The 13,381-nt window shown below is 39.8% G+C and overlaps 1 protein-coding gene and 1 long non-coding RNA gene across 2 annotated transcripts in view; one reads left to right on the top strand and one right to left on the bottom strand.

Moving 5' to 3' along the window:
• The first annotated feature begins 237 nt into the window (after positions 1-237).
• LOC146439617 (uncharacterized) lies at positions 238-6,607 on the top strand. Its single transcript, XR_014850855.1, has 2 exons — positions 238-372; positions 5,287-6,607. It is a non-coding gene; the product is annotated as an uncharacterized LOC146439617 (long non-coding RNA).
• Positions 6,608-9,023: 2,416 nt separating this feature from the next.
• WDR64 (WD repeat domain 64) overlaps positions 9,024-13,381 on the bottom strand; it is a 67,468-nt gene continuing 63,110 nt past the window's right edge. Inside the window, exons 27-30 of the mRNA XM_085055573.1 lie at positions 10,723-10,822; positions 10,069-10,143; positions 9,864-9,897; positions 9,024-9,134 (exon numbers count right to left, since the gene is read on the bottom strand). Coding sequence (XP_084911699.1) covers positions 9,091-9,134; positions 9,864-9,897; positions 10,069-10,143; positions 10,723-10,822 — 253 coding nt within the window. The 3' untranslated portion in view covers positions 9,024-9,090. The remainder of the gene's footprint in view (positions 9,135-9,863; positions 9,898-10,068; positions 10,144-10,722; positions 10,823-13,381) is intronic.

Here is a 13,381-nt window from a genome sequence, read left to right as displayed (position 1 = left end):
CGGAGAGACTACGATCCCCATAGTGCCCCGCGCGGGAGGGGCTGAGCGGCGCGCGGCCCTCGGCACTGCTGCCGCCGCGCTCCGCTGTGGGGCAGCGCGCTCCGCACGGCATCCCGCACGGCATCCCGCACGGCATCCCGCACGGCATCCCGCACGGCATTCCTCATGGCATCCCGCACGGCATCCCGCACGGCATCCCGCACGGCATCCCTCACGGCATCCCGCACGGCATTCCTCGCGGCGGGCGGCTTGACACAGCGCGGGGATAACAACAACGAACGCGACACGTATAAACATTAAACACGCTGAAATCACTGACTGCAGAGGATCGAGTGAGTGACACGTGTCACAGCACCGAAGCCCTGCGGTAATGTAAGAACGGATGGTCAAACTTGCAGTTATGGGATAAAGGTTCTTTTTCTTGTTAGTTAACGTGAGGGTGTGCTTGCATAAATAAAAATTGCAGGAAGAAATGCATGTAGGCTGGTATCTACCAGGTAACACTTTTTTTCCTACTTGTCATTTTGAAGTTTGAACAGTTCTTGGACACTTTGTCTCGGTTCCAGGGGTGACTCAGTCAGCGGGCTAGAAGGGCAATGTTTCCAGACTGTGGGCAGCAAAGCTTAACTGCAGTGCGTTCTGAAAAGAGCACATCTGAATTACGACTTCTCGACTAAGAAATGCATAGAAATAACTTGGCCACAGTGACAGCATAACATGTTTTAATGTTGAAAATATTGATTGAATTCTACTTTGCCAATTTTTCACTGTGATTCTGACTATATATGACACACTCCACAAGTATTTGAATTCAATCACAGTTAGAATTCTGTTTGGATTAGGATCACTTCTCTGAAGAATGTGTTCTTCTATAATTTCTGACATTTCTTTTTCTGTCAAACTCCCGTGCTCATGGCAAGAACAGTAATCAGAGTAGACAATGTAATGTACCAGTATCATTCAAAATCACATGCACAATTCAATTAAATATACTTTGGACTGTTTTCTGAAAATTATGTTAAAAATAGTGCTAAGGTGAGCCTCAGAGTCAGAAGCACTGGAACCAGTGAAGTTGCACTGAAGGAAGCCAGAGCTACGGAACTCTTGCCCAGCTCAGATTTTCCTTTTCAGTTCCTTTATCTAAAGGATGAATACTTTGGAATTGAAGAGTTATCACAACATGCCTCAACATTCAGTTTATTACAAATATCTTCAGCCATGTATGAACCAGTATGACTCATCCTCATGACATCTCATAACTTCTATAAAGTAACAGGTACTTTATACAATGAGTCAAAGGCTTTGTTGGTTTCAGTAGAGCTATCTTGATATAAAACTGGCTAAATATACTGATCTTTTAGTTCAACAGTATCTCTTGGAAGAAAGTAGTCAGATGGTAACATTTTGATGAGTTATTCCCTTGAAGAATACTATAGTATTGCAGTTTTATTTCCCATAGGCACCAGATGAAATGGGGAAGCAGCAACATATTATGGTTAGTTACAAGACTTGTAGTAATACATAGAATTCTTTTTGTTTACAAGTACCTTCTGTATCTGGAGAGCTGGTAAAACCAGAAATTATTAAGCCAAATCTCTACTGTGTGTTTTTTCTTCCCTTGGGCAGTTTGTAATAGTGACTTGCAGAATACATTTTAAAGAGATCTTTAAATAGAAAGTATAGCAGAAACATTTTGTTTTCTTGGCAATTATTTTGTATCATGTAATAAAAAAGAAGAGCCATTCAGAGTATAGCCCTATTTACCCCAGAGATTTGAGATAGGTGCCCAAGATAAGTACCCTGAAGTACCTGTAGAACTGCTTCTTTCTCAACACAGCTCTTCTAAAGAGAGGAAATGGGATCACTGTGTCTGATGTAAACATCTAACCTTTACTCAGACAAGTAAAGCAAAAATAATTTTGTCATCATTGTGCACTCCAATGGATGCGGACATCTCACAGATTTTTACTAAACTTCCTTCTGTACAGTGTCTGGCACAGCTGGAAGTGACTTCATGGGGTAGATTAAAATACTCAGAATGAAAACTGGCACTTTGCTGAAGCTCACAATCAGAGCACCAGCTATAGTGATATTAGTATATTAGGTGGCTGATTTATATTAATTTTTCCAAAATTTCAGTGAATTTCTTATTACTGCTACTATATTGTTTTCACTACTTAAGAATTGGATCACTTTTATTTCAAAAAGTTAGTCTGGAAGTTGGTTGGACTATTTAATCAATTTCTTAGAAAAGAAATTTGATTTCTCTCTGATGGGTGGCAGCATTACATTCAGTGCACCCTTTATCTGTCTTTTTTTGAGCTTTCTATTTATGGACTATATATTTTCACAGGTTTTTTTTACCTTAGCTAAGAAGCCAGGCTTTAATACCATAAACAAACTCACAAACACATTCTAACACACTTGAGAGGAGTTTAGAGGATGACATCCTTAAACTATATTTAGTAGCAGAGGAAATGTTTTTAAAAGCTCCTCATTTATCAGGAAAATATATCAATAGTGTTAGTAAAGTTACTAAAAACCTAGACTATCTAGGTAACGTAGTTTTGATGTGGTTGTCTCCTGATTATATTAGATTATTAGCTATTTTGAGCTTTTCTTAAGTGTGACTGTGCTGCTTGTGGCAAGTTTGTTTTGATCCCTGGAAACATAATGTGAGCATAGAGAACAAAAGCATGCTAAGGTCTAACATCTCAGTTGCATATTTTTTTCCCCTTGTGATCTTTCATTGTGAACTAACACATCCGGGTGCTGCTGTAGCCCCTGTTCCTTGTAGCTGTATGGCTCAGCCTGGCCCCTAGAGGCTTCTCTAGACAGAGCCTCAGCTGCAGCCGAGCGCAAAGAGCAGTTCAGTTTCATTTTTGAAGGTGCAGAGGCAGGCAAAACTCTCACTTCCTTTGTAGGTTAATCTTCAAACTAGTCCCGCAGTGATGACTACCAGTTTAAATTATTGTGGATATTTTTTTACCTCATAATAACTTAAATATATCTATAATCAACAGAGAACTTGGAAGCTGTTACAGTTAATTTCTTCATCATGCACATGAATCTTACCCTTGTGCTGGAGAAGGTAAATTTGCTAGCATATTCCTCCTAGCTGCAGATGCTTCTGTGCTTCTCTAAGCACCCTTTCTTTTCAGTTATAATTATTTGTAGAGGAGTGTGTTTTGCTATGATGAAGACCAGAATAGCATTTCTAGCCTGTATTACTGTGACTTTACATCATTCTTCTGCATCCCAGACAGCATCGGTATGTTGTCCATACAGATGAAAAGAAAACTTTTTGAGCCAGTCTGTGTTCCTCCAGACTCTCAAAGTCTGTCCAGAGCTTGAGCTGTGCCATGGTGACTTTCTTCCACTTTGGGAATTATACAGAGCTCTTTCTCCATATATCATTGAGGCATGATCTAGTAGCATTAACAGCTTGATTCAATCATTAACAAGAAATTGCAAAAGGACAAGCAAACTGCTGTTGCTGACCACAAACAGTTTGGCATGCTGTGGGAAAGGAACAGCTGTGTCATCATATTTAAATGAGAGCCTGAGATGGAGAAACCTGAGTCCTGGGGCAGGTAAGCAGCTGAGCTCCTGGGGGTTGGTGCTGTTGATTTAACTTGGTGTGGGACCCCACTGCACCTCAGGTAAGCTATTCCTAGACTTACACAGTCTGCATGTGTAGTCTGTTTTTCTGCGAAAAGGGATTATGAATAATGTTTGACAGCATTCCTTTCCTCTGTGTTTTTGGCAGTGCAAGCAGTGAACTAACAGGTTCTCTGTCTGTGTCTCAGGGAAGTTTAGGGAAGCATGAACCATACAAGGCCTTGGATAAAATCTTGTTTTAAGCCAGTAGTTCAACTAAAAGGGTCTTTTAAATGAAAGCTTAAAAATGAAACAAAAAAATCTTCCATTGTGAGCAGAAAAACTGTGGATTAGATTCTCAGGGATCTGATTCCAGCTCACAGACTTTTCAGGACTTTCAGCCCAGAAAGAGGAGAGGAAGACTGATGATTATTTTGCAGGTACAGGCTCCTTGGAGTGCACCAGCTCAGAGGGCAGCAGAGGTCATCTCTAAAAATCAAGTGGCACTTCTTCATAGTAGGAAAAGACTATTTTGCAACATTATTTGGGTGAAGTTTCCCTCCCCCTTTCTTAGAGTAGGCAGCTGATTGGGGGTGCTTCCATAGTTCCCCCTGCCCTCTCAGTATTCCTGGCTGCTCTCATATGCGGTCTCAGGCCAGATGTTGGGGGTAGATTCTTGCAAAAATTCTTTCTTACTCTCTCCTTTGTCTGTCCTCTTATCCTCTGCATTTCTGCAGGTGATGTAATGATAGGGGCAGGACAGACAACAGGGCATCCTGACTCATCTGCAAACGTGTGTCTATATACTCATCATCTGGCCTTAACTGAGGAGGTTTTTCTATTCATGGAAGTGAAAAGTATTCTTTATTATTTGGCATTTCACTGACTTTGCTGGTTCGTATTCCATCCACCCAACAGTTACACTCAAGACGCTGATCTTTCCAGAGATGTCTTCAAACCAGGAAGATCTGTCAGCATCTTATTGAATTCCAGCATTCCAAAAATGGCATAGGTAGTGAGGGCTTAAAAATATCTTAGGTCACTTCAAGAGAGTGGAGACTTGCAAACTAAAGAGAACAGAGTCACTACCTAATGTACTCACTAGCACCTATCTACTGAGTTACTTTAAGACCTAAAGGTCTTAAAGTGACTCAGTCTGGAGCATAGTTAGAGCTTGGTGGTACTCAATTTTTATCAGTCTCCTTATTTTACACAAGCCTAGTGCTGGTCTGGACTCACATAGCCCCTAGTTTATGTAACCATGCTCATAATGAAAAGATATTTCACACAGGTCAATGACATACAGACGTTTTATGGAATTTTGTTAGAATTTTCTTACATTTCAAAAGTGAAAAAATAGAGGCTTTGGTGGGGAAAAATTATTTCAAATATTTTGCTGGGAGGATTCTCTGGAATCAGATAGGATGATCAAATATTGTTTGTGCTTTCTGGGGAAACAAGGGAGAGGCCCAGTAACCTACCATTTCCCTTGCATCCATTACATCTAGCCATACTGAATGCCCTGTTAATTTCTGTTTTTCATATAAGTGTTCTTCTTTGTGCTACGTGGAATAAAACTAAAATAGGTTAATCATTAACTAATTATGCCAACAGCAGCTGAACAGTCTCTCATGTGTTCCCAGCTGTAAGTAATCTATAATCTATCCATCTTCTGTTTTTTTGTAGGTACTGATATATTCCATATTGCTGAGTCTTCCAGCAGCAAATGAAAATTATGTATTTATTCTTCATTTCCATTTTACCTTTGATTTTGAAAGTCACTGGCACCAATGATGTTGTATTTGGTCATAATAATTTCACAGAATATCAAGTGGGCAACATGCACCTCATTCTCTCTGTCCCACATGGTGGCTCAATGGAACCTAAAGACATCCCTGATCGAGAGGCTGCCTGTTGGGATGCAAAGACATCCTCTTGTATTTTCTCTCATCAGTGTCCTCCTGGAAGTATTCAAAATTCTAAGAAATGCAAAGTGTCTACCAACCAAGACAGGTATACCATAGAGGTGGCTCAGGCTCTTGCTGAAGAAATCAAAGACGTTACTGGTGGCTTCTTCCCACATATCATCATAAACCACCTACAGCGGTTCAAGATGGATGCTAACAGAGAAAAGGGAGAAGCTTGCTTTGGAATTCCCCAGGCAGAACAGGCCTGGGAGGACTATATGGGATTTTTGACCACTGCAAAATCACAGATGTCAGGGGGCCTAATTCTGGATATCCATGGACAAGCACATCCTGAAAGGTGGATAGAACTAGGTTACACACTTTCAAAAACTTCCCTTAACTCAGGTGTCTTTTCTGCATTGAATTCTTCAATTAGCCACCTGGCCAGTCAGCTGGTCAATGTGTCTTCTGAGACTTTGGTTGCAGGGAGTAGAAGTTTGGGTAAATATATTGAAGAACAAAGTAAGAGTTATGTTTGTGTGCCTTCTCCAACTAATCCTAGCCCAAATAATGGAAGCTATTATAGTGGTGGGTACATAGCAAAGACTTTTGGTTCCCGTAGTTCTGGCACCATTGATGCCATTCAGCTTGAACTGCCCCAGTGGGTGAGGGCAGCTGAAGAGCGTCGCAGATTTTGTAAAGCCCTGGCAAGGGCTGTAATGAAATTCTGGCAAACTAACTACTGCAGCCAGTTCAAGCATGAACTTCTGCCATGCTAAAGAGGCTGTCTTGTTAAGATACCTTTCCTTAACACAGTAATGATTGGGAACAATGGGACAACTCCTTCACCTGGAACATTTAAGCCTCCAACATAATTGTGGATGCTGGTAGAAAGAAACCATCCTGCAAAGGAATACATCAACATAGAGGAAATCTACAGCTAATAACAAGTCCATTAACACATAGCTTTGTACTAGATCCAGCACTGAAAAGACTGCTGTAAAATGAGTGGGTGCAAGTATCACTTACTGTGCTTAATTTCTTTCCAGTCTCATCCTCTGTTTTGAAGAACATGATAAACAATCTAATATTCTAATAAATTCTGTGCAGTGCCTTAGCAGATTATCTGTTCAAAGAAATTAAATGTCTTTGCTTTTCTTTTGATACTTAAGAAAGACAGTTGAGTAATATCATTGTGTAAAATGTTTGGGGCTGGGACCAGTTTCCATTTGGTGCTTAGAAAGCCCTAGGATTTGGAAGTAAACAGTAATGCTGAGCAATGGCATGCAGCTGATCTACTTTGGGTTTTTTAATTTAATGAATTATGAAAAAGATATCTGATAGCACTTATAGCACTGTAACGTTGTCACACTTTAAATAGCAAAACAGTAAGGTAGGGACTGGATGGGAGGCTAATAAAGATAGCACACACATATAATGCATTTTTGACAGTTTTCCTTACAGCATGATTCTCTCCTGAGAGCTTGTCCATTGATTTAATTCACCACAGGATTCAACACTTGGTTGTAATTGGGAATAGCACTACAGTATGGATATTTTCTGCACAGTGGAAAATATAGTGGCATGAATAGCCATGACTACAAATCAACTCTTGGAAAACACAGGAAATTATAATGAAGAAAACCAAAGGGAGAAGGAAGCAAGACTGAAAAAGGTACCATTTGAAAACTGAGAACCTATGAAGTCCCAGCAAATCTAAAAGTTGGGTAAAAAGAAAATAGTGAGTAAATAGTCAGTTCTGAGGAAGTACATAGTGAGTTAGTAAACTGAAGAGAAGTGGGATATGTGCATCTTACAATCACTGTAAAATAATTTAGGCCTGACTATTAGTAGGGACAATACCAAAGAGAAAATACTACATTACATATGGTAAAACATAACACATAAGAGCATCAAAATAAATGAGTAAGGATCTGTATGAACCTGAACTGTGCATTTTTAGTAATCTTTGAAAACTAGGCAATTTTCAGGTAACTGAGAGTTTATGTTCCCTTTCAAAGGGATATAGGGTTCAGAATTGCAAGAATGTTCCCTTTCATATGTTAACTGTTAAATCATGGGTCAGATGAAGTGAACACAAATAGTAAATGGTAGGTCACACTTTATCTGGTGCCACTTGGTTTGTCAGACAAGCCTGATTTTAGTTTTAATCATAAGGTTAGTCAATGTGGTGGGCTGACCCTGGCAGACACCAAGTGCCTGCCCAGTTTCTTGCTTGCTTCTTTACTTCTCCCATTGGAAAGGGGAAGCGATTTGGAAGAGCAAAAGTGAGAAAATTCTTGGGCCACAATGAAGATAAGTGAAGTAAAGCTGCATGGGCAAACAAAGCAAAAAATGGAATTCAAGCATTACTTACCACTAGCAGGCAGATGTTTGTTTAGCCACTTCCTGGGAAGCATGGCCTCAGCACACATAATGAATGGTTACTTGGGAAGACAAACACTATAACCATGAACATCTTGGTTCCTTCCTCCATTCCATGTCACATGGTATGGAAAATTTCTGATCCGTTTAGGTCAGTTGTCCTGGCTGTGTCCCTTATCAGCCTACTCAGTGGGCGTGGGAAAAAAACCACTTTGCTGTTGTGCTGGCATTGCTCAGGAATAGCCAAAACACTGGTGTGTTATCAACACCTTTTTATTCACAAATCCAGGACACAGCACCATACAGGCTGCTATAGAGAAAATTACATTAATCCCTGCCAGACCTTGATCAGCAGTTTCCCCTAAATCCATCATAGCCCTATAACAAGTTGAAGGCAGGTAAATAATTTCAGGCCATTGTATATTGAGTTCATGAGAAGAATGTCTCTTCAAGAAGGCCAGCAGATCAAACACCATTCAGTAACAGTGATACAGAAAACCTGCTATTTTCCCCAAAATAGTAGGTAATAATATCACTACTTATATGCATTATCGCAGCTACTCACTAAGGAGAGACACTTGGCACCATTTGTGCGTTTAGCCAAATCACAAAAATATATTCTGTGCTCTGTGTCATGTTGTGATGTTGTCCTGGAATGCTGAAATACCAGAAAGGATTTGTGGAATCATGATGGATAATTAATTAAATATGAGCTCAGCAGGCACTTTTCTGGCATAGAGGATGAATATGCTCTTTGAAAGCATAAGTGAGGAACTAACAGGCAGAAACAGAAGGGCATATCAACTCTTTGCTGAGTATGATTAATATGGCAGGGAAAAATGCAGTGTAATGTTCAATATTCAGAAGTTCAAACTGGACAAATTGAAGCAGAGAGGAAACAGGTGGTTTTGTCATTGAGAATAACTGTCAGCAAATGTACATGAAATCAGATGGGGTTTTCTATATATAGTTATAATCATACACTGGCTTTATTAGAATTTATTCTCTGCATGAAGGATTGGAATAGAAGTAAAGATTTGTTTTCTATATGTTCTACTTAATAATGAAATGGATTTAAATATAATTTAAAAAAACTCCAGAAAAAATAATAAAAGAAATATGCTAATCCACTTTAACGAAGATAGAAACTACATTTATTTGTTTTGACTCAAGTCCCAGTGGCATCTGTATTCTTTTCTCATCTCTTGGAACTGGACTTCCCAGATTTGACCCTTTGAAGACCTTTAAAAATTTCAAGAATTAATTAACTTACTGAGGTGAAGAGACCAGATTGATAGCATTTTGTAACAGCACAGACAAAAAGCTATTTTTTGCACACATAGCATATGGAAAATGTCTGATTTCATTTTGTTGTAAATCCATGGCAGTGCCATTGGCTTCAGAGTAGTTGCTCCTAATTTCCCAAGGCACAAGACCCACTTCTTTGGGAAGAAAACAAAACACAGGTTTCCAAAGCACAATAATGGTCAGAAAAATAGCATATGTGCAACTGTTTGAACACTGTGCTCTTGAGTTTTCTCTTTTCTGAGACACTCTGTAACGCTGCATGTACAAGCATTAGGTCATATATCTTGAAATGCAGAGCATCCTATTCATCTCACCTAAGTAGCCATCTAGGAGTTTGGAGTCTTATCCAAGTTAGTTCTCTAGGTACCCTCTATAGAAAGAGATCAGCACCTTTGCTCGGGGTGATTATTTTCATCATATGTTAGGTGGGATAGGCAAACCTGTGGAATATTCTGATCTTTCTCCATAGAAGGAAAACTTAGGAAGCTTTGCTAGACAGCTTGCAATAGATCAGATCATTAATACCCACAAAATAGTACTGCCTTACAATACTCTAAGCTTTGGGCAGATGAGAATCAGTAGGTTTGGGGCTGGTTAAAAGAGTCAAGTCTGACCAAAAAACTAATGACATGAGCAGGAAAAGTAAACCTCTGCAATACTCACTTTTTGGCATCCTCACTTCAACTGGAGTCTCAAGCTTCCACCAAAAGGAGTTGGGTAGGTAGAAAAGCAAATCATGTTTGAAAATTAAATTGAAGCAGACAATTAGCAGTGGAATGTCAGAGTATGTCACTGTAATAATGTACTAGTGCTAATGGCTTCTAATGTATGAACACCATCACAAAAAGTAGAAAACAATTGTGCTTACCTCATATAAAGGAAGAAATCCAAATACTGCACCAGCCTCTTTGCACACAAACTCAAAAGTTTCTAAAGGTTTGAGCTGACCAAGGGAAGCCAAAGTCAGTGCATTACTAGCTGAAGACAAAAGGTAATGAAGACATTTCTACTACAACTGCAATAGAAGTTTTAGATTCCCATGACCTTTAAGGGTTAAGCCAGGTAAAGATGGAGAAGCTCCACAGATATTCAATTAGAGTTGTAGAAACTATACATAATGAAATCTAACTCTTCTGGTTTATGATTTCATGGGAACCCTGAAGGAACTATTGTATGTAACCAGGGATTCACTGTCATTCTAGTATTTTCACACATCCTTCAAGTAAACTTAAGATACTTAGATCTTCTGTTCAAGCAGAGGAAAATTCTAGGGATTTTTTTTACACTTTTAATGCAGTGAATCAGTGTGTGCTACCTTCTAAACTGAAATCTGAAAATGTGAAAAATGAGAATGCAAACCACAGAGGTTTCTTAGATCCCTCTGTTTATGTGTTTTTGTTCTAGCTTTACCATTGAATGAGAAAGATATATAGGGTTATTTATGGATAATTTTAAAATGAAAAATACAATTACATTTCTTATATGTTGCACAGAATATAAATTTGTCATATACATTAGCTACCTTTTCAGGAGCCAGAGCTCTGAAAAACTTGAAGCCCTCAGTTACGTCCTTAAGTTTAGCCTTTTCTGAATCTGAAGGTGATGTGGTCAGTGATTTCAACCTGTACACAGAAGACAGGAAAAATCCTAAATTCCTATGAAAATGAAAATTTTGAATGCAGCATTCTTATCTGGCTCCAAAGTGAAATTATTTTGAACTACAAATGATGTCATATATCTTCAAAATATAATTTATTTTAGGACCTTCATAGGTGTCATGAAGTGCTTCACTAATACTTTGTCAATACAGGTACTGCCTATCACCTGTAGAAGGCAGGAAATGTTAACATAAACACCATTCACAACAGTCATGTGCTAACTCACTGTCTGATAATGGCTTTTCAGCATTTCTTTAAGTCCTGTCTAGAACACCTGAATGCAACTTTTATAACAAAGGTTTCTTCTGCTCATATGTCTGGTTTCCAAATTAAGTCATGAGAAGAAATTATTTAGAGTGCCTGTTAGTGCAGATTAACAGTTTCCTGTAAAATCAGTAAAATGAGTCATGTCACACAAGCTAAGGAACTACAGAGAGAGACTGAGACTATTCTTCTATATGGGTCTATCTACCTGCTGGCATTTTTCAATAGACCTCCTGAGATGCTTGTTTAAACTGTAAGCACCTATGCTGCTCAGATGGGTTTGTGCCTTTTCAAGTACATGCACACTTGGGGAATATTTTCCCATGGCCTCCTGGAGAAGCTGGCTGCTCATGGCTTGGCCAGGTGCACTGTCAGCTGTGTAAAAAGTGACTGGATGGCCAGGCCCAGAGAGTGATGATGAATGGAGCTAAATCTAGCTGGCTCCCAGTTACGAGTGGTGTTCTCCAGGGCTTAGTGCTGGGCTCAGTTGTGTTTAATATCTTTAGTGATGATCTGGACAAGGAAATCAAGTGCACCCTCAGTAAGTTTGCATATGACAGCAAGTTGGATGGAAATGTTGATCTGCTGGACAGTGGGAAAGCTCTACAGAGGGATGCCAAGGCCAATGGTATGGAGTTCAACAAGGCCAACTGCTGGGTCCTGCACTTGGGTCACAACAACCCCGGATAATGCTACAGGCTGGGGACAGACTAGCTGGAAAGCTGCCTTGTGGAAAAGCACCTGGGGGTGCTGGTTGACAGTGGCTGAACATAAGCCAGCTGGCCAGGAAGGCCAATAGCACATAGGTCTATTTTAGAGACTTTATCACTCTCTACAACTAGCTCAATTGGCTAGAGCATGGTGCTCATACTGCTAAAGTCATGGACTTGATCCCCATACATTCACTTAAGAATTGGACTTGATCCTTGTGGGTCCTTTCCAACTCAGAATATTTTGTGATATTCAATCTGTGATATGCAAATAGTGTGGCCAGCAAGACTAGGGGTGATTGTCCCCCCTATAATCAGCATTGTAAGGCCACACTTGACTGCTGTGTCCAGTTCTGGGTCCCTCAGCTCAGGAAGGATGTTGAAGTGCTGGAGTGTATCCAGAGAAGGGCAACAGAGCTGGTGAAAGGTCTAGAGGATACATCCTCTGAGGAACAGATGGGGGAGCTGGAGTTGTTTAGCCTGGAGAAAAGGAGGCTCAGGGGAGACTTTATCACTCTCTAGGACTGCCTGAAAGGAGGGTGTAGCCAGGTGGGGGTTGGCCTCTTCTCCCAGATGACAAGTGACAGGACAAGAGGAAATGGCCTCAAGTTCCACCAGGGAAGGTTTAGATTAGATATTAGGAAAAATTTGTTTGCTGAAAGGGTGGTCAGGCATGGGAACAGGCTGCCCTGGGAGGTGGTGGAACTACCAGTCTTGAAAGTGTTCAAAAGGCATCTGGATGTAGCAATTCAGGGATATGGTTTAGCAGTGGATATGGTAGTCCTTGGTTAATGGTTGGACTCAATGATCTTAGAGGTATTTTCCAACCTTAATGGTTCTATGATTCTATGAATATATATCCACTATTAACACTTATAACATGATTTGTTAATAGAGATCCTAAAGTATTATCTTAGTGACGAATATTGTATGCATCACAAAATAAGCGACTTGCCCCAAAACAATTGTCTTCATCCTGCAAAGAACAAAGCCTAGCATCCATAGGTAGCACAGCCTTTTGGGTGATGGTTGGCTAGCTCTCTGTTACATTATTTGGTACAGTTAATCCAGAGGAACCAAATCACTCTTGAGGTGAGAGCACACAGAGTATGTAGAATGATAAGTCTGAAACTTTCCATTGTACAGCACGTGGCTGCTTTTTTTTCTAGATCTCTACACAATCAAGCATTTCTCATTTTCTTGCTCTTTGTTTAGTTAATGTGTTTAAATGTATGAGAGCCATTCTCCTTTACCGAAATATTTGAAGAATCCTCAAAAAGTAGTCACAGTTTGACACAGGCATGTAATTTATGGAAAGTTTCTTTTGGGTTAGCTGACTTAATGATAGTATCTTTGTTTCCAGAGGTGTCAAACCAGCTGGTGACTATTCAGAAGAACAACAGGGGTTAGTCCTTCAAACACAGCCAAGCACTTCACCGTACTGATGAGTTACTGTTCTGACTGCAGTGACACTACTCATATTAGTAAGAACTTCATGGAATCATAATTATTAGCAAGATACCAAATTAAATGAGGTAACACTAAAGCA

This window comes from Lichenostomus cassidix, chromosome 3 (genome assembly GCF_008360975.1).
Source record: "Lichenostomus cassidix isolate B80296 chromosome 3, HeHo_3.0, whole genome shotgun sequence".
In the NCBI taxonomy this organism is placed as follows: domain Eukaryota; kingdom Metazoa; phylum Chordata; class Aves; order Passeriformes; family Meliphagidae; genus Lichenostomus; species Lichenostomus cassidix.
This window is presented reverse-complemented; position numbering and strand designations above follow the sequence as displayed.